Source organism: Sphaeramia orbicularis, chromosome 22 (assembly GCF_902148855.1).
Source record: "Sphaeramia orbicularis chromosome 22, fSphaOr1.1, whole genome shotgun sequence".
NCBI lineage: Eukaryota > Metazoa > Chordata > Actinopteri > Kurtiformes > Apogonidae > Sphaeramia > Sphaeramia orbicularis.
Genome location: NC_043978.1, coordinates 15,693,503 through 15,712,615, shown reverse-complemented (window position 1 = coordinate 15,712,615; position 19,113 = coordinate 15,693,503). Strand labels below are relative to the sequence as shown.

The 19,113-nt window shown below is 35.2% G+C and overlaps 1 protein-coding gene across 3 annotated transcripts in view; it reads right to left on the bottom strand.

The window, feature by feature from the left end:
- slc4a11 (solute carrier family 4 member 11) overlaps window positions 1-19,113 on the bottom strand; it is a 403,848-nt gene that overhangs the window by 279,255 nt on the left and 105,480 nt on the right. For 2 of the 3 annotated variants that reach the window (XM_030126744.1, XM_030126745.1), the window contains exon 3: window positions 988-1,104. In XM_030126744.1, the coding sequence (XP_029982604.1) occupies window positions 988-1,104 (117 nt within the window). The remainder of the gene's footprint in view (window positions 1-987; window positions 1,105-19,113) is intronic. The other variant, XM_030126746.1, reaches the window with a different exon arrangement.

Below are 19,113 nucleotides of genomic sequence, written 5' to 3'. Positions count from 1 at the left end.
CACATATCTTTATTAAAGACACTACATATCTTTTCTGACATGAACTGGTAACATTATGTAGATCTCCCCTGAGCATAAACCCCCAGAATCACAAGCCCCCCCCTCCAAAGTTTTCCCACAATTTATCAGTAAATACAAGTTTCTTTGCTTCAAAAATTAAACGCATGGCATCCAGCTGATTATTATTATTATTATTTTTTTTTTACTTTTTATTTATATTATCTATTTATTTCTTTAAAAAAAAATTTATAAGAAAATTTTCAATCACATTGTGTTTTTTCATGTTCAACCCTTTCATGCACTGTCCACTCCAGTGGACAGTTCTTCTCCAGCTGTTCTCTTGTGTATTAATGGGTTTTGTTGTTTTAGTTGGAACTATCAGCCAGCACAGTGGACACTTATGCACCATCCCATACACTGTAATTCAGATCATTACTGTAACTTTACTGTTCTTGATAAACCTGATCTGCACTAACATGTTTAAGTGTAAATCAATTGTTATTTGTTAGACAAGAAGGGTTTTTTTGGCAAATTATCTCCATGAAGTGAGTAATTACTAGCATTAAAATATGTTAAAATGTGAGAAGACATCAGATTAGCAGCATTAAAAATGTTTTTATTTCATTGTTTTCATATCACTTTCTGATATTGGGTTTTAAACACATGTTTCTTTATTTCAAAAATTAAATGCATGGATATTTTTGTGACTCCATAGAAAAAAAAACCTCGATCGCAGTTTTTTTTCATGGCTAAACACTGAAGAAAAAAATCTTGACTAAGGTTCTCATAATTCGTGCATGACAGGGTTAAAAAAAGAGTTTGCCTGGTTATATGTAGACAAACAGACGTATTAATGCCATGTGTGAATATGCAGCGGCTGTGTTGGACTTCCAGGTATTGTCAGCCATGTTTCCTGTCATTCCGCTCCTCCTTATCCTCAGCGGACAGTCTAACCCCGGGCGCCTGTCTCTGGTTCTCTGTACTGACCTGGTCCGGGGCTGATCTGGTTGTCATAGAGGTGGATGTCATCTCCGCAGGCGATCGGCGAGTCCTGTCCCTCCTCTCGGCCCTCGCTGCCCTCCTCCTGCTCCGCCTCCCGCTGCTCTGGGGACACAACAGCACAGGGTCACCTCCTGGACCTCAGCGGCAAATCACTCCTTTAGATTATCCCCAGATGAGGCGTACAGCACGTCCCAGAATGCAACAGGCTACAGCCAATTATTCCATTAGTCAGCAAAATGTTTAGGAATGAAGACTGTCATGTGATGAGAATCTACTAAGAGTCAAAACAGCAACTAGTGATCAGGCATGTGCTTCATCCTCTGTTCATTTGAAACAAGATAAAAAAAAACAACTAACTAATAAATAAATAAAAACAGTATAAATAAAGTTGAATCCCCACTTATTATATTTAACATTTACACATGGTGAAGTAAGTAGACTAATGTCCCATCCACACTGATGTGTATGTTTGACAACATGGATGAAAGACAGACAGACAGAAAAACGATAGACAAAAAGAAAGAAAGAAAGAAAGAAAGAGATAGAAAAAAGAAAGAAATACAAATAGAAAGAAAAAGAAAGAGAAAGAAAGAAAGAAAGAGATAGAAAAAAGAAAGAAATACAAATAGAAAGAAAAAGAAAGAGAAAGAGAAAGAAAGACAGAAAGAAAGAAAGAAAGAAAGCGATAAAAAGAAATACAGAAAAAGAAAGAAAGAAAGAAAGAAAGAAAGAAAGAAAGACAGAAAGAAAGAAATAGATAAAAAGAAAGAAAGAAAGAAGAGATAGATAAAAAGAAAGAAATACAGATAGAAAGAAAGAAAGACAGAAAGAAATAGATAGATAAAAAGAAAGAAATACAAAAAGACAGAAAGAAAAAGAAAGACAGAAAGAAAAAGAAAGACAGAAAAAAGAAAAAGAAAGAAAGAAAGAAAGATACAAAGAAAGATACAAAGAAAGAAAAAGATAGATAAAAAGAAATAAATACAAAAAGACAGAAAGAAAGAAAAAGAAAGACAGAAAAAAAAAGAAAGAAAGAAAGAAGATAGATAAAAAGAAATACAAATAGAAAGAAAAAGAAAGAAAGAAAGAAAAAAGAAAAGACAGAAAGAAAAAGAAAGAAAGAAAAAAGAAAAAGAAAGAAAGAAAAAAGAAAAAGAAAGAAAGAAAAAGATAGATAAAAGAAAGAAAGAAAGAAAGAAAGAAAGAAAGAAAGAAAGATCCACATATTTAATGTACAGTTTGAAAATCTCTATTGGAAACAGCAAAGTTTCAATCCAAATTTGCCAGTCTGCCATAAATGTCTCTTTCTTTCTTTCTTTCTTTCTTTTTCTTTCTTTCTTTCTTTCTTTCTTTTTGCAAAACAGTGAATGCACATAGAACAAATTAAACCATCTTTTTAAAAATAAATTCTGACGGAAAACAAATTTCAGAATTTTGTCACAACGTGCATTATGGGAAGCGGAGGTTCATGCATCCACCTGGCAGCAGCAGCACAACCGTATGATATTATGTGGCTGCAACAAACACGACAAACACGAAGCACATCATGACAAAATTCTGAAGATGCCCAAGTTCCCTCCCGGCTCTGTTTGTAAACAAATGGTCTGTTTATGGTGGAGTACACTTGGAAGTTGTTCACCATGAGGGAAGAGATTCAGGTGAGTAATCACGGACAGACTTCTGGATTCATGATACTTCGGCTAGGACTGAGGTTTGACAGATTGGATGGAAAATTGGTGATGAAAGTCTTCTGCAGCTTTAACCCTTTCATGCATAGTGGTCACACCAGTGGACAATTATTCTGCAGCTGTTCTCTTGTATATTCATGGATTTTGTTATTTTAGTTTCATATCAGCCAACACAATACACTACAATTATTAACATGGCTGTAACTTGGCTGTTCTTGATAAACCAAATCTAACATGTTTGAGTGGAAATCAATTCCTTGTTATTGCTATTAGACTGTAATTAACAACAAAAGTTGTTGTTTTTTTTTTTTTGGCATATTATCTCCATGAAGTGACTAGTATTAGAGTTCACTATAAAAAAAAAAAGTTAAGGATATTTCTTTTTTTTTTTGTCATTTTTTTGTCATTTTTGCCATTTGTAAATAAAACTATGTCTGCTCATTAAAAAAATGTGTTTCAATTCAATTCACACAAAAAAAAGTAAAAAGTGTTGTGCAAAAATCCCAACTGGAAAAAAAAAAAATAGCCCAAAAATTTTAAATATCCATAACTTTTTGTTTGTAGTGTATGTTAAAATGTGAGAAAACATCAAATTAGCAGCATTGAATGTTTTTATTTCATAGTGTTCACACAGTAGATCAGTAAATACACGTTTCGTTGCTTTAAAAATTAAACGCGCATTTTTGCAACTCCATGAAAAATAGCTTCATAAAATAATAATAATAATAATAATCTCATTGTTTTTTAAATGCCTAAAGAGGAAAAAAGAAAAAAATATTGATTAATGTTCTCATAATTCATGCATGAAAGGGTTAAGTTTCATTTGTGGTTTCGTGTCAGTTACAGTAGTTGTGGCACTTACGGAACGCACCCCCACGCATATATCTCCTGCCCCTCTTCTTTTCTTTTGTGTTTATCCGATGAATAGATTAGTTATTAAAATAATCTACAGACTACTCGAATATTAAACTCATCATTAGTTGCAGCCCTAAATAATAATTAAATCCGTTCTTTTTTTAGTGCCTGTATCAGTTTTTACAGAACCATCCCTCTGATGTAATCCAGTCACAAAAGTGATTCATAAAAACTTGTGATTTTCATTTGGAAAGTCAACATTAAAGCTCAAGTGTCCAAGTACTTAGAGCTTATGATGACATGTTCTAATCTCCTATTTGTCTGTGAGTCGAAAAAGATAGAAAACTAGAAAAAACTTTACATTTAAGAAGCTGAGACTGAAAGAGCTATGATTTAGATTTTAGCTGAGTTGGACGACTGATAACACTGGTCAACAACAAATTTATTGTTGAAGTTTTTGGAGCTGATTTAGGATAATTTTGGTGTGCTGAATCCAAAAATCAGTAATTTTGCTCAATCAGGTCAACTTTCTGAACTATGCTACATATTGGCTTTTTAACATTTTTGCTTACATTTATGGGCATTTTCACATCATATGATACAACATTCTTTCATATTTCTTGCAATAAACAAGTTCTGAAGATTTTACTTTTGCCAATTTATGATTGTTTTTTTTAATATTACAGGTGAATGAAATGGCTTCGACTAGAAGATCTTGCAAAAATAAGCCTGACGTATTCTGCTACATCTGCGGTGAACACACCATTGTACCTAACAGGAATCCTGTTACAAAATGATTTTTTTTCTCTTAAAACCTATTTTGGGTGAGAACTATATAAAAAAATCAACTGATAAAGTCACAAAAATGTCATCAATTTTGTGAGAAGATCAAATTTTTCAAAATCAAATAAGCAAAAAAAACCTGACCTGATTGAGAAAAAGATGTCATTTTTGGATTTAGCGGTGCAAAATGGTCCTAATTCAGCTGAAAAAACCTAGACAACTTGCAAAAAATATTTTTTTGTAACCCAGTGTTATTATCCCTCCAGTATCCCGTCCAGCAAGGCCCTTACTAAGCACCAAGTGGGCCTTTTTGGCACACTTGTGGAATAATGTCAAAAAAAATGTCATTGTTTGTTTTTAATTCTTTTACACTTTTTTCTATTTCATCAACTTGAGCCGTAAATAAAAATACCAAATACTCAATAACTGTCACATTTTTTAACCCTTTAAGTGCCGTGTTTGTAATGTAAACAAACCATTTTTTAGATGCAAAAAACACAAAAAAATTATTTTTTTTCAATATACTACATAAAAAGTGGATCACATATTATTTGATTTTTTCATCCTGGCACATGTCAATGATTGACTCCAACATTAGTTAATTTGCATTATTACACTGGTCAACAACAAATTTATTGTTGAAGTTTTTTGAGCTGATTTAGGATAATTTTGGTGTGCTGAATCCAAAAATCACATTCATTTTGCTCAATCAGGTCAACTTTCTGAACTATGCTACATATTGGTTTTTTAACATTTTTGCTTACATTTATGGGCATTTTCACATCATATGATACAACATTCTTTCATATTTCTCTCAATAAACAAGTTCTGAAGATTTTACTTTTGCCAATTTATGATTGTTTTTTTTAATATTACAGGTGAATGAAATGGCTTCGACTAGAAGATCTTGCAAAAATAAGCCTGACGTATTCTGCTACATCTGCGGTGAATACACCATTGTACCTAACAGGAATCAAGTCACAAATTTCATAAAGTGTGCTTACCAATCTTATTTTGGTATTAATTATTATATTTTGTGAGATCAAATTTTTCAAAATCAAATTAGCAAAAAAAACCCTGACCTGATTGAGAAAAACAGATGTCATTTTTGGATTTAGCGGTGCAAAATGGTCCTAATGCAGTTGAAAAAACCTAGACAACTAGCAAAAAACATTTTTTTTTGTAACCCAGTGTAATCATAGGTTTAAAAACTGCAGAAAACACAAGATAAAGAGAAATATGGCAATAAATACATATATTTAACCAGAAAAGTCAAGCAAGACAATAAAAAATACACACTATTAGACAATGAAAGCATTCTGAAATGACATGTTTTCCCTGTTTTGTTTTGTTTTTTTTTTTTAAGAGAAGCAGATCATACAAAACGTCTTTCGGGTACAATTCAATGTTCGCACCTCAAATGTGAATCAAGATGCTATCCAAGTTTTTTTTTGTAGAATATAGAACAAATATAACAAGTGGATGGAAGGAAAGGTGTGTATGTTTACATTCACCTAAACAGAAATGTATATCATGTAAATTATTTCATATTTTTATTTTATTTATGTGCACATCATAAACAGAAAGAGAAAAAAAAGAAAAAAGCAATAGCATTCAAACAAGTAACAGCACTTGAGGGGTTGGATTAAATAAGTTTATACTTGTTCCTACTCCTTTTCGACAATGCAAAATTCAGATTTGCACACTTACTTGAAGATAGATTCTGTTCATTTCAATGTTATTTTGTTTTGGTTTTTGTCTTAATTTGCTTCGTTTTGTTTTATTTTGTTTCTTTCCATGTTATAAATAAAAAAAAAAAAAATAAAATAAAATAAAGTAAAATAAAAGTTGCATCATTGTGCAGGATAGGATTGAAGCCAAAAAAGGCTTATGTGAATACTTCTCTGGAAATAAACAATACACAGGAAGAACAAAAGAAAAGAAAAAAAGACGAAAAGACAAAAAACCAAAAAAAACAAATAACTCTCCCTTTCAGTGGAAGGATCCTCTGCCACCCACTTTTGTGAAATGGGTGCATGATTTACTTTTCTTTTCTTTTGGAAAAGATTAAGTTTTCCGTCAGTGGACAAATTAATGTGTTTTTTTTTTTTGGGGGGGGGGGGGGGGGGGCTCTTTTTGGGGGGTTTAATAGGTTTGTTGTATAATTTAAAAAAAAAAAATATTGTGTCTGTGTGGTTCCTTATGTACAAATACATGTTTATGTAAATGTTAGGCCTGTAACGGTTCACAAAATTTTCACTTCGGTACATTTTCGGTTTTCAAAGCCACGGTTCGGTTTCTTTCGGTTCGGTACGGGAAGAAAGAAAACCCCTCAAAATGTCTTTAATGCATTTATGAATTTTTGAACATTCTTCCCCCAATTTTTGGAGACAATAGAATATAGAAAAACAGGAATAATATAATTCTGCTGCTACAAATCAAATAGAAAATAAAATATGACTGAATGTATTTTAACCCTTTCATGCACGAATTATGAGAACCTTAATCAAGATTTTTTACCCGAGAGTTTTCATTTCTCTTTAAACATGAAAAAAAAATGTAATTGAAAAATGTCTTATTAAAAAAAAAGCTAAATAAATAAAAATAAAAAACATGAAAAAATAAAAAGTAACACAATAATAATAATAATAATAACAATAATAATAATAATAATAATAATAATAATAATAATAATGATAATAATAATCAGCTGGACACCATGTGTTAAATTTTTGAAGCAAAGAAACGTATTTACTGATAAATTGTGCGAAAACTATGGGGGGAGGGGGGGTGGCTTGTGATTTTTGGGGTTTATGCTCAGGGGAGATCTACACAAGGTTACCAATTCATGTCAGAAAAGATATGTAGTGTCTTAAAACTTAGTAAATGTATACTTTAAAATAATAATTAAAAACCCACAATATAACTGAAATAATAATCTAAGGTGAAACCAATAGAAATACAAATCAAATTACAAATCCTCAAATACAAATCAAACGATATACAACCTTACATTTTTTCAGAAATTAAAATTCTTTTCAGATGCTTTTTAAATAATGATACAGAAGACGTTGATTGAAGTTCAGGTCGTAGATTATTCAGATAACCGATACATTCAATTCCCATCAGTTACAGGTTTCACATAGTTTGTCCATTTTGACCAAATAGTAAAAAAAAAAAAAAAAAAGATACATCTATGTTTTTCATGAGGAGTTTCACATGTTGATCCAAACTCGGAATATTTACTGGATCCACTGGATGATCCTTGAGTTATGGAGACCCCAAACTCGAGGTCACAGCGCAGCAGAGGAGTGGGATTATGTGGGCGTATTTACGTGATGGTATCAGCCTCCTGTCCAAAACTGTAATTGCTTGATTGTAAATCATCTTCCGAAGCTCGGCTGTCGTGGATGCTGCTTGTGACCCAGCCGTTACTCAATCAATTAAATGTGTACAGATCCACCATTTCAGGCCTCATACGCTGCATGGGAACTGCACGCTGCACGAAATGGTAGATAATCCCATGAGCTGGTTCAACATTTTGACCTGCTTCTCACATTTTAAAGGGTCAAGGTCAAGATATTTAAGATTTATTCTCCAAAGGCTGCATTTAGTGGAAGACTGTGAGTAATAGTATTGATCTACAGTCGTGGAAAAAATTATTAGACCATCAAAAGTCACCAAAAAGAACAGTTATGCAATCCAGTACTAACTCCTGTGTGGATCATGTAAGGATGGGAGTCGTAAAGAATTTAACGATTCCGATTCCATTATCGATATTGCTTATCAATCCGATTCCTTATCGATTCTCTTATCGATTGTCATTGGGTGAGGGAATAAAAGAGTACAAACGAGTGTGTTGGCATTAACTGTCTTTTATATTTCCATCTGCACAGAAAATAGAACATATACAGTTTGTACAAATAATAAGAACAGATGACGCCGTATATATACATACATATACATATATACATACATACATACACACACACACATACACAAATACACATACATACATACATACATACAGGGTGGGGAAGCAAAATTTACAATGAACATTTAGTTGTTTTTTCTCAGCAGGCACTACGTCAATTGTTTTGAAACCAAACATATATTGATGTCATAATCATACCTAACACTATTATCCATACCTTTTCACAAACTTTTGCCCATATGAGTAATCAGGAAAGCAAACGTCAAAGAGTGTGTGATTTGCTGAATGCACTCGTCACACCAAAGGAGATTTGAAAAATAGTTGGAGTGTCCATAAAGACTGTTTATAATGGAAAGAAGAGAATGACTATGAGCAAAACTATTACGAGAAAGTCTGGAAGATACTATTAAAGAAGAATGGGAGAAGTTGTCACCCGAATATTTGAGGAACACTTGCGCAAGTTTCAGGAAGCGTGTGAAGGCAGTTATTGAGAAAGAAGGAGGACACATAGAATAAAAACATTTTCTATTATGTACATTTTCTTGTGGCAAATAAATTCTCATGACTTTCAATAAACTAATTGGTCATACACTGTCTTTCAATCCCTGCCTCAAAATATTGTAAATTTTGCTTCCCCACCCTGTACACACACATACATACATACATACACACACATACATACACACACACACACATGCACACATACATACATACAAACACACATACATACATACATACATATGTCGAGGCCCAAAACGGAATCTGGCCCGATTCATAATCGGGCCGGCCCAGAATGGAATTCTATTCTAGGCCGGCCTAGAATGGAATTCTGCTGCTGTAATGTTATTTTTATACCATGTTTAATGCAAATGATCTAAATTATTACAAAAATCAATACATGGAATTTGCAAATATGTGAAAAAAAAATGAAACAAACAACATTTTAATTGTAAACTATAATACACTTTATTTACAAATATAACCTAGTGGTACTCCCCACCAATATATGGTACAGTGAAATCAACTGAAATTGACAATAGTTACTCAGGTATGTAAGACTGAAAATGTAAAATTATGACAAATTATGGAATTATGGATCATTTGCATCATTTGGACTGGCCCGATTCTGAATCGGGCCAGATTCCATTTTGGGCCTCGACACATACATACACATACATACATACATACCCACACATACACAAATACATACATTCATACACACACATACACATACATACCCACACATACATACACACACATACACATACATACAAACCCACACATACACACACAGACATACATACATACACACACATACACATACATACCCACACATACACACACACACACATACATACATACACACATACATACATAGGGTGTGTTTTAGTGAGGTTTGAGCTGTGAATTCTTGTAAATAATGGTATATAATAGTGATAGTGCTGATTTGGAGTGTTCTACTAGTGTGTTTTACCCTGTTTTTGTCGATTTGTTGGGGGTGGGGTGGGGAGGATCAACTCCCCCTCTGGTTTTTACATCCCTACTTCTGCTCGATGAATTTCATCCTCAGGGAGGATAACCAACCAACTGAAATAACAGGCAGGTTGTGGCAGTTTTCTTCCACCTATATCCAACATTACCAGCACTAACGTTCACCTGAACTGAACTGTCAGCAGTCTAAGAATTAGTGAACGTCCCCATGCACTGGGGCACTGTAAAGGGGGTGGGGGGGTGTAACAAATTCATGGGGTCCAGCATTTGTGTGTCCAGTGGATACAGGTCAGAAGTTGTGAAAATTTTGTGTAAAATCCGCTGTATAATAAAGGAATAGAACCCAGGAGTTGGACGATGAAAGTATGTGAAGTCTCACTTTTGTTTCACGCCAGCGTTAGTTACGTTAGTTATGGAGCACACCCCCACGTATATAACCGTATATAGCCCACCCACCCCCGACCAAAAAACAAAAAAAAACCCAAAAAACATCCCCCTTTGTTGTTTTTTTTTGGAAATCACACTAGATAGATAGAACGATTGATAGAACGATAGAACGATAGAACGATAGAACGATAGATAGATAGATAGATAGATAGATAGATAGATAGATAGATAGATAGATAGATAGATAGATAGATAGATAGATAGATAGATAGATAGATAGATAGATAGATAGATAGATGCAGAGAGGTACCAGGACATAAAAAGATGCACTGTCTGTAAAAGAAGCAGATCAAGGATGTTTTTCTCAGTGAAATGAGGGCCTACAGAGACTATCACACAGGCTAAAAATGACTAGAAATAACTAAAAATAAAAAGCTGTTACATGGACGCAGAATGCTCTTGACAAGGGCTGTCAAACCCATTTTAGTTCAGGGGCCACATCCTCCCAGTATGATCTAAAGTGGGCCGGACCAGTAAAATAATAACATCATAATATATAAATAATGTCAATTCCAAACTTTTCTCTTGGTTTTCGTGTGAATAAAGTAAAATTACATGATGACAACGTTTAAATCTACAAACAATCTTTTAGAAAAATGTGAATAACATGAGCCAAAGAAAAATAAGTGCAATTTTAACAATATTCTGCCTCAGTTTATCATTTACACATGTGCATTACAGCTTCCAGATCACAGCGGATCTACAAATGCACATTCAAATTAGAATTTTATTTATACATTTCAGATTATTTGCATTTTTTGTAAATATTTTCATGTAATTTAGCTTTTTTGCACTAAAAACAAAGAGAAGAATTTAGAGTTGTCATTATTTATAGTTATTGGGATTTTATTTTACACATCCGACCCACTTATGATTGATTTGGTCTGAATGTAGAGCCTGAACTAAAATGACTGTTAATATGTTCAGTGTAAGTTCTGCATTTCACAAATTCATCCCATGGACCGTATTGGACCCTTTGGCGGGCCGGTTTTGGCCCACAGGCCGTATATTTGACACCCATGCACTAGACAAACAAAAATATTTGAGCACATGTAAAATAGTTAAAAGTTTATTTCTAATTAACTCATTTGAAGTTATTTTTCATATGATAAAAAAAAATCCAAGGGTCATTCCATCCCAAATCAACCAGATTTCAGAAAGTGCCCTGCATGACCCCCTCAGAAAATTCTGAAAAAATTCACACTTGTCCACCTACCAGATAAACGAACACATCCAAAAGAGAGAGGACATTTTGAAGAATGAGCCTTTTCGCCTGATTTCAAGGCCTCATGGACCAAACATGAAGGCACTTACAATTATTTTGGTGCAAAATATGGTCTTTTCAGGGGGATTTCACCCCAGACAGTACAGGGTGGGGAAGCAAAATTTACAATATTTTGAGGCAGGGATTGAAAGACAGTGTATGACCAATTAGTTTATTGAAAGTCATGAGAATTTAAATCTTCAAATCATATTTTACTGCATTTCTAACGGTCTTGTTGTCTACCTCAAGTTCAATTGCCATTTTTCTCATGGATTTGTTTGGATCCTTTAGGATTTCGGATTTGAGAGCTTTAATAAAAGCTTTGGTACGTTTTTTGTTGCTTCCTCCACTTCCAGACTTTCTGGTAATAGTTTTGCTCATAGTCATTCTCTTCTTTCCATTCTAAACAGTCTTTATGGACACTCCAACTATTTTTGAAATCTCCTTTGGTGTGACGAGTGCATTCAGCAAATCACACACTCTTTGACGTTTGCTTTCCTGATTACTCATATGGGCAAAAGTTTCTGAAAAGGTATGGATAATAGTGTTAGGTATGATTATGACATCAATATATGTTTGGTTTCAAAACAATTGACGTAGTGCCTGCTGAGAAAAAACAACTAAATGTTCATTGTAAATTTTGCTTCCCCACCCTGTATGTTTTGTACTTTCTGGACATGTAGTTTTGCACTTGGTTTTATATTCATTTGGTACTATCTTTGGATGTATTTAGTTGGTTTGTCTGACTTTATACAGTATGATTTTATAGCTAGTTGTGTATGGCTAACCATTAAGGTTACACTGGTCTACAAGGAAAATGCTTCCAGAATAAAAGTAATGAAATTTTACCACATGAGAGTCACTGATAAAGAAAAATCAAGTCAAAAATGCTGGTTGGCTGAACTTTCCAAGATACAGCCTTGGGTCAAAATGTGAAATTCAAGAATTAACGAGAGAATGGGTTTGACTCAAAAGGAATATTTGTCTCAGAGCTACAAGATCTACTTCAAAACACTGTCTGCACATTAGAATACATTCAGTTTACAGGTTCTATTTAGTGGAAGATTTATAAAACTATTATATAAATGTACATAAACCAATATATATGTGTACAGGGTGGGGAAGCAAAATGTACAATGAACATTTAGTTGTTTTTTCTCAGCAGGCACTACGTCAATTGTTTTGAAACCAAACATATATTGATGTCATAATCATACCTAACACTATTATCCATACCTTTTCAGAAACTTTTGCCCATATGAGTAATCAGGAAAGCAAACGTCAAAGAGTGTGTGATTTGCTGAATGCACTCGTCACACCAAAGGAGATTTCAAAAATAGTTGGAGTGTCCATAAAGACTGTTTATAATGGAAAGAAGAGAATGACTATGAGCAAAACTATTACGAGAAAGTCTGGAAGATACTATTAAAGAAGAATGGGAGAAGTTGTCACCCGAATATTTGAGGAACACTTGCGCAAGTTTCAGGAAGTGTGTGAAGGCAGTTATTGAGAAAGAAGGAGGACACATAGAATAAAAACATTTTCTATTATGTACATTTTCTTGTGGCAAATAAATTCTCAAGACTTTCAATAAACTAATTGGTCATACACTGTCTTTCAATCCCTTTCAATCAAAATATTGTAAATTTTGCTTCCCCACCCTGTAATAACACTTAATCATATACCTTGAAAACATGAGCAAACCGGCACTTTTGTCATTTATTTTCCAATTAATCTTATTAAAATATGTAACATTTAGCACATTTAATGTCTGAAGTAAATCATTTCTAAAAAATTGTTGACCAGTGTTATTATTATTTAGAAGGAGGCAGGAAATATAAGATTTTCTTCATCCTGCTCCTTTTCGAGCATGGGTATGTACATGTTTGTTTACTTGATGATTATTGAATGTTACTGATGAAATGCGCAACCATGAACGAAATACATAAATAAATAAATAAAAATAAATTTTAAAAAATTTGGGTGTGTTCGTCGTTTATCTGGTAGGTGAACAAGTGTGATTTTTTTCAGAAGTTTCTGAGGGGGTCATGTGGGGACCACTGGTTGAATTGCCATGGAATGACCCCCAAGTCTTTTTTTTTTTTTTTTTGCTTTAATACACTGTTTTGAAAATTTATTACATATAATAATGATAATTAATGGCCAAATACTGAAAAGGTAAGTTCTTTCTGAAAAAAGGTGCAAAAGAATTGGCAAAAAAAGACATTTTCTGACACTGTTACTGCAAAAACAACATAAATAAATCCAGGAGCCTGTTATAATGGTAATCCTTAAGGGGTGAAAATAATTAGTTGGCTGCTACTTTAAAAGGTAATCGATTACTTGTTGCAGCCGTGTCCAAATCCCATCCATTAAATGTTAGATTAAACCTTTATTTCTATTATAGACTGAGCCCTCAGAGAGCAGAAAAGCAAAAACTGACTGTTTTCTTAAAATTCAGTGTAAGACCGGATTGCAAATGAAACGACAGCTGTGTGGATTTAAAAGGACGCTCAGATGATCAGCGGTGTTTTAGATGTAAACACGAGTCTTCGATGAATCAGCAGGTAGATGCGAGTTGTTTTTTTTTTTTTTTTTTTCTGGCGTGTAATGGTCGGGATTTTGTCTAAAAGAAAAGCAGCACAGACCCAGCCTGGAGCTTGTTTGTATGACTCATCCCATTCTCTCTTCCCTGACACAGCAGCCCCTTAAATCCAATCCTACAGTAACTAGTGGGCGCCCAAATACCATCCGGCGATCGCCTTGATGCGACGAGAACAATATCTCATACTCGTGCTCTTTATCTGCTGACCTTATCCATGAGGAGGCCCCCAATTTCAGTTCATTCAGTTTGCCTTGCATCAGGATCATCCCTCAGCACTTGACATTATTTGAACCTCGCTGTGTTGTCGCCTTGCCTGCATCCCTCTGTGCCTCAGACTCACCGACTGGGCTCTGACTTTCAACTCACCTTGGCTGAGCTGCTGCCAAACAGGAGGGGGAGAAAAAAATAATAATAAAAAAAAAAAAAAAAATTGAAGGTTTTACTCCAAAATGCTATCAATTTTTAGAGAAAACTTTACCTATACCTGTATTCAAAAACACATCTCATCCCGTCAGCAAGCAATTTCAACTCATGGTGTTGTGGATATGTCACTCCAGATATGAAATTCACTGGCAATAATTAGGTGAGTCTATGTTACTAATAGCTTTTCGGACTCTTTATACTATGTGATATGAATAATAAATACTATCACTATTGCAGCGTTTTTCGATTCAGAGCAGAGGTGCATAAAATCCAGCTCTCCTTCCGTTACTGTGACCGAGCGTGCGATGTGTCGAAAGAACAAAGGAAGAAGAACGACGGATGTTTGATATAGAAAAACATTAAATGATTGATGTGTTTCCTTCAAATGCAGTGCAACGTTGTGCAGCAGCCTTGGAGATGTGTTCGCAGCTGTGACATTCACACACTGTACATCCAAACTGGAACAAAATTAGCTCCATCTGAGATGTAGAAACTTTTTTCTGTTTGTTCTCACTGAGCTGCCTTCTAGGGCTGCGGCAGACCATTATTTTAACCCCCCTCCCACTCCCTGCTTCCCAGATAAACAAATGAGCAGTTTTTTGTGCTATTTGAGAGCAAACTGGGTAATTTTACTTTTTAAAGCAAAGACGAGTCGCAGTATTTTTCTGCCGTGTCTTCCCAATTTATCAGAACTTTAACCCAAAAAGACCCGGGGCAACTTTTATGTCAGTTCCCAAATGAATTTTTTTCTATATTAACCTTTCTTAAGTGATTTATCAGCATTTATTATAATATTAACTAGAGCCTGACAGATATGGGATTTTTGGGGCTGATACCGATGCCGATATTGGGGGCTAAAAAAAAAAGCCGATATCCATTATGTCGGCCGATATCCGATATTGGGCGATAACCGATATATTGGCCGATATACAAAATACGAACATTGATCTACACAGGATATAATAATCTTTAGAGCCCGGCCGATTAATCAGCTGGCTGATTAATCGGGCCGATTATAGTGTTCCACCAATTAATCAACATCGGCCAATATGTAGCTGATATATTAACTTTTTTTGCTGAGTGGAGATTCTGTCGCTCACTGCTCCTGTGTGTGTGTGTGTGTGTGTGTGTGTGTGTGTGTGTGTGTGTGTGTGAGTGTGTGTGAGTGTGCTGCCCGGAGAATACGAGGAACTTTAAAGCGAGTTAGTTTCACTTTCACTCCTGCTCGGACAATGATGCTATCACCCCCCCACACACACACAACCCCCCCCCATCACCACCGTCACGCGCTCTGACAAGGATGGACTGCTTATCCCCCCCGACCCCGGCAAAAATCACAGACCGATACCGCGCGCTCTAACAAGAATGGACCGCTAAACCCCCGCCCGAAAATCACGGACCCCCCCCCCACCTGTCTTATGAAGTATTCACCCCCCCACACACACCCATGTCTGTGCACTTCCTGTCTACCTCACAGTTTCATTCTGCAGACACACCTGGGTGTTAATAGTGTAGGGGAGACTGGGGACAGTTGTAACACAGGTCAGTTGTAACTCTTCCAGTTGCTCCAATCAGGAACAATTTAGGACTCACCTAATTCACTCTGCACATGCTCAGTTTAGTCCTTAGTCCACATAAGAAGTTGTAGTGCCGTGAGGCAGACACATCCAAATTTGTGAGTGAAAACATAATTGTGTGGTCAGTCATATTTTTTGCTTAAATAATTTTTGTGATCGCATAGTTTGCATTTGAAAGTTGTGTAAATTATATTTGTGAGATAAACAAAGATTTATGCAACTGTTTATCCACCTGTCCTTAACTATCTAATATAAGATTATTATATCCTGTGTAGATCAGTGTTCTTATTTCATATATCGGCTAACATATCGGCTATCGGCCAATATTGGATATCGGCCGATATATTGGATATCGGCTTTTTTTAGTCCCCAATATCGGTATCGGCATCGGCTCCAAAAATTCCATATTGGTCGGGCTCTAATAATCTTATATTAGATAATTGTGAACAGGTGGATTAACAGTTGCATAAATCTTTGTTTATCTGACACAGATAATTAACACAACTTAAACTGCTGTATAATAGTCTTATATTAGACTATTATGTGACCTGTGAGGAACCACGGGTTGTTAGTGATGGGACTTTTGGCTCTTTGAAGGGAGCCGTTCAATCAGGAGCCGTTCACTGAAAAGAGCCGTTCACAAGACTGGCTCTTTTATGTTTTTTGCATTATTTTGAAACACCAGTGTTTTAATGACTAAATAGGCTACATGTGATGGCTGACATCACATTTTAAAGGTGTTTAATTGGCGCGGCGGTAAATATTATCGTACCGTAAAAAAGAATAGTTAGTTCAAATGTGTGGGCTAAATATATGACATGAGAGGTGACATTAGGGAAATGCTGGAATTTGACACATCTTTTCTTTCTGAAAAATCCATCTAAATACTCCTCCTTTTTCTTTGGCTCATTACTCACAGGTGGTCCCTCACTCACTCTCAAACTTTTCTCCAGTTTCCTCCAGTATTCCAGCTCCTCCTCCTCCAGTATGCTCACCTCATGCTTCAAACTGTTGTTTTTTTGCTAACTTCTTGCCATGAGACATGCGCAGTGCACAAGCACTCATTTTTTTCTGCTCAAACATTCTCTTCCTGCCCAGTGCCTTCCAAGTGACGCTAAATTGACAGGCAATCGGACACTCCCTACTTAAAAAAAAAAAAAAAATTAAAAAATTAACGGCTCTTTACAAAGACTCGGTTCCCATCGTTCATTTCAAAGAGCCGTTCAAAAGATTCGATTCATTCATGAACGTCACATCACTACGGGTTGTAGATGTGGGAGTTTTGATGCTAGGAGAGCAGACTTTTGAAAAAGATGTGAATCCATATTTTATAAGTAGTGACATAAAAAATGTTTGGTAAATCATTCTTTAAAATGTAAGCGACACCTACCTTTAATGAGTCCAACTACAAAGCAAACTATGCAATCACAAAAATAAACAGAGTAAAAAATATTACTACCACAAAATTATGCTTTCCCTCACAAATTTTGATGTGTGTTTGATGGGTGTGTGTGTGGGGGTGAATAGCTCATAAGACTTGGGCGGGGGGGGGGGGGGGGGGGGTTAGCTTAGCGGTTCTGCAGCTGATTAATCGGTCGGGCTCTAATATTAACCTTTGTGCTTTGCGTTTTTTAGTGAAATTCTGGTATTTTCCTATTTTTAGTCCCGAAAGGTCCAATGGAGGGCTGGGCGATAAAACAATAACAATATATATCGCGATATAACTTTTCCTCGATAAACTTTCAGTATTAAACCTAGCCATGAGTTATAATGTTGATTTTATTACAATTTTATTTTACCAAATGTAAGATTTTTTCCACCCACATTTCTTCGTGGAAGATGATGGTTCAGTGCTATTCTTCCTCTGCCCCCCACCCCCCCCCATCCCCCCATACTAATGCAAAGATAGAAAAAACATTGTTGAACCTACAGGTCATCACAAAAAACAACATATTTTATTCATTTATTAGATTAATATGATTTGTCAGTATAGTCACAGATCAAACTAGCAACAATGTCCGTGAAATCAAACTCAAGCAGTAGAACCACTGATAATATAAAATAATGCTCTTGGTTTTGTAGTGTTAGGGGATGACTCCAGTTTTTTTTCATTTATTTATTTTTTCTTATCTTTATTTTTTTTTCTGTCTTTTATATTTCCAGTTCCACTCTTGAATGTTTTGCCTGTCATCTGCACGCTTTATTTTCATTAATCTATTTTTATTTTATTTTATTTAACCAGGTAGGTCAATTGAAAACCAGTTTTCATCTGAAAAGACAAAAAAAAAAAAAAAAACAAGTTACAAAGTCACTCAACAAGCCATAACAGTACTTAAAGAGAATCTTATTTATATATTTAATAATATTTATTTATTATTGATTTTTTTTTTTTTTTTTTAATCAATTACTAGAAATTTCAGGTGACCCCATTTGAATTCCAGGCGACCCCACGGTTAAAAAACACTGATTTATCCAGTCAAAATGATGAAAACTCCACATTTCCCTGCTACATATTCCACTCTTCTCTATGTGGTTTCTAAAATAAAACAAAAACATGAGGCTATGATCAGTTCCAGTCGTTCGCACTAAAATGAGAACGTTATTACCGTTTGCGAGTGTCACGTCAGCTATTAACACGGCAACAGAGAACAAACTCTGAGGACATAAAAACCACCCAGGTAAAACACGAGCACTTCCACAAATATTCCGCATGTCACCCCGTTTAACAGCTCCGGGTCGCCAAAGTGCACTCACCTTCTAGACCAGCCTTCGCTAATGAACCTCGGAGATGACAATGGTGGATAATGCTTACTACCCAACAGTAATGTAATTGCATTTATATGCTGATAAAAGGTTGCCTAATAAAGACGGTTATGTTTAGCTGCAGCGGGGGGCTTTCTGTGAATCTGCTGAGTGAATTGGTGTGTTGCAGGAGGGGGAATAATTGGCTAGGGGAGACAGGGAGATCCAATGCAAGCATATTCTGTCCTGACTGCTTGTGCTGCACATACTAATTGGGTGCCTCTCCTTGGCTTGAAGGTAAT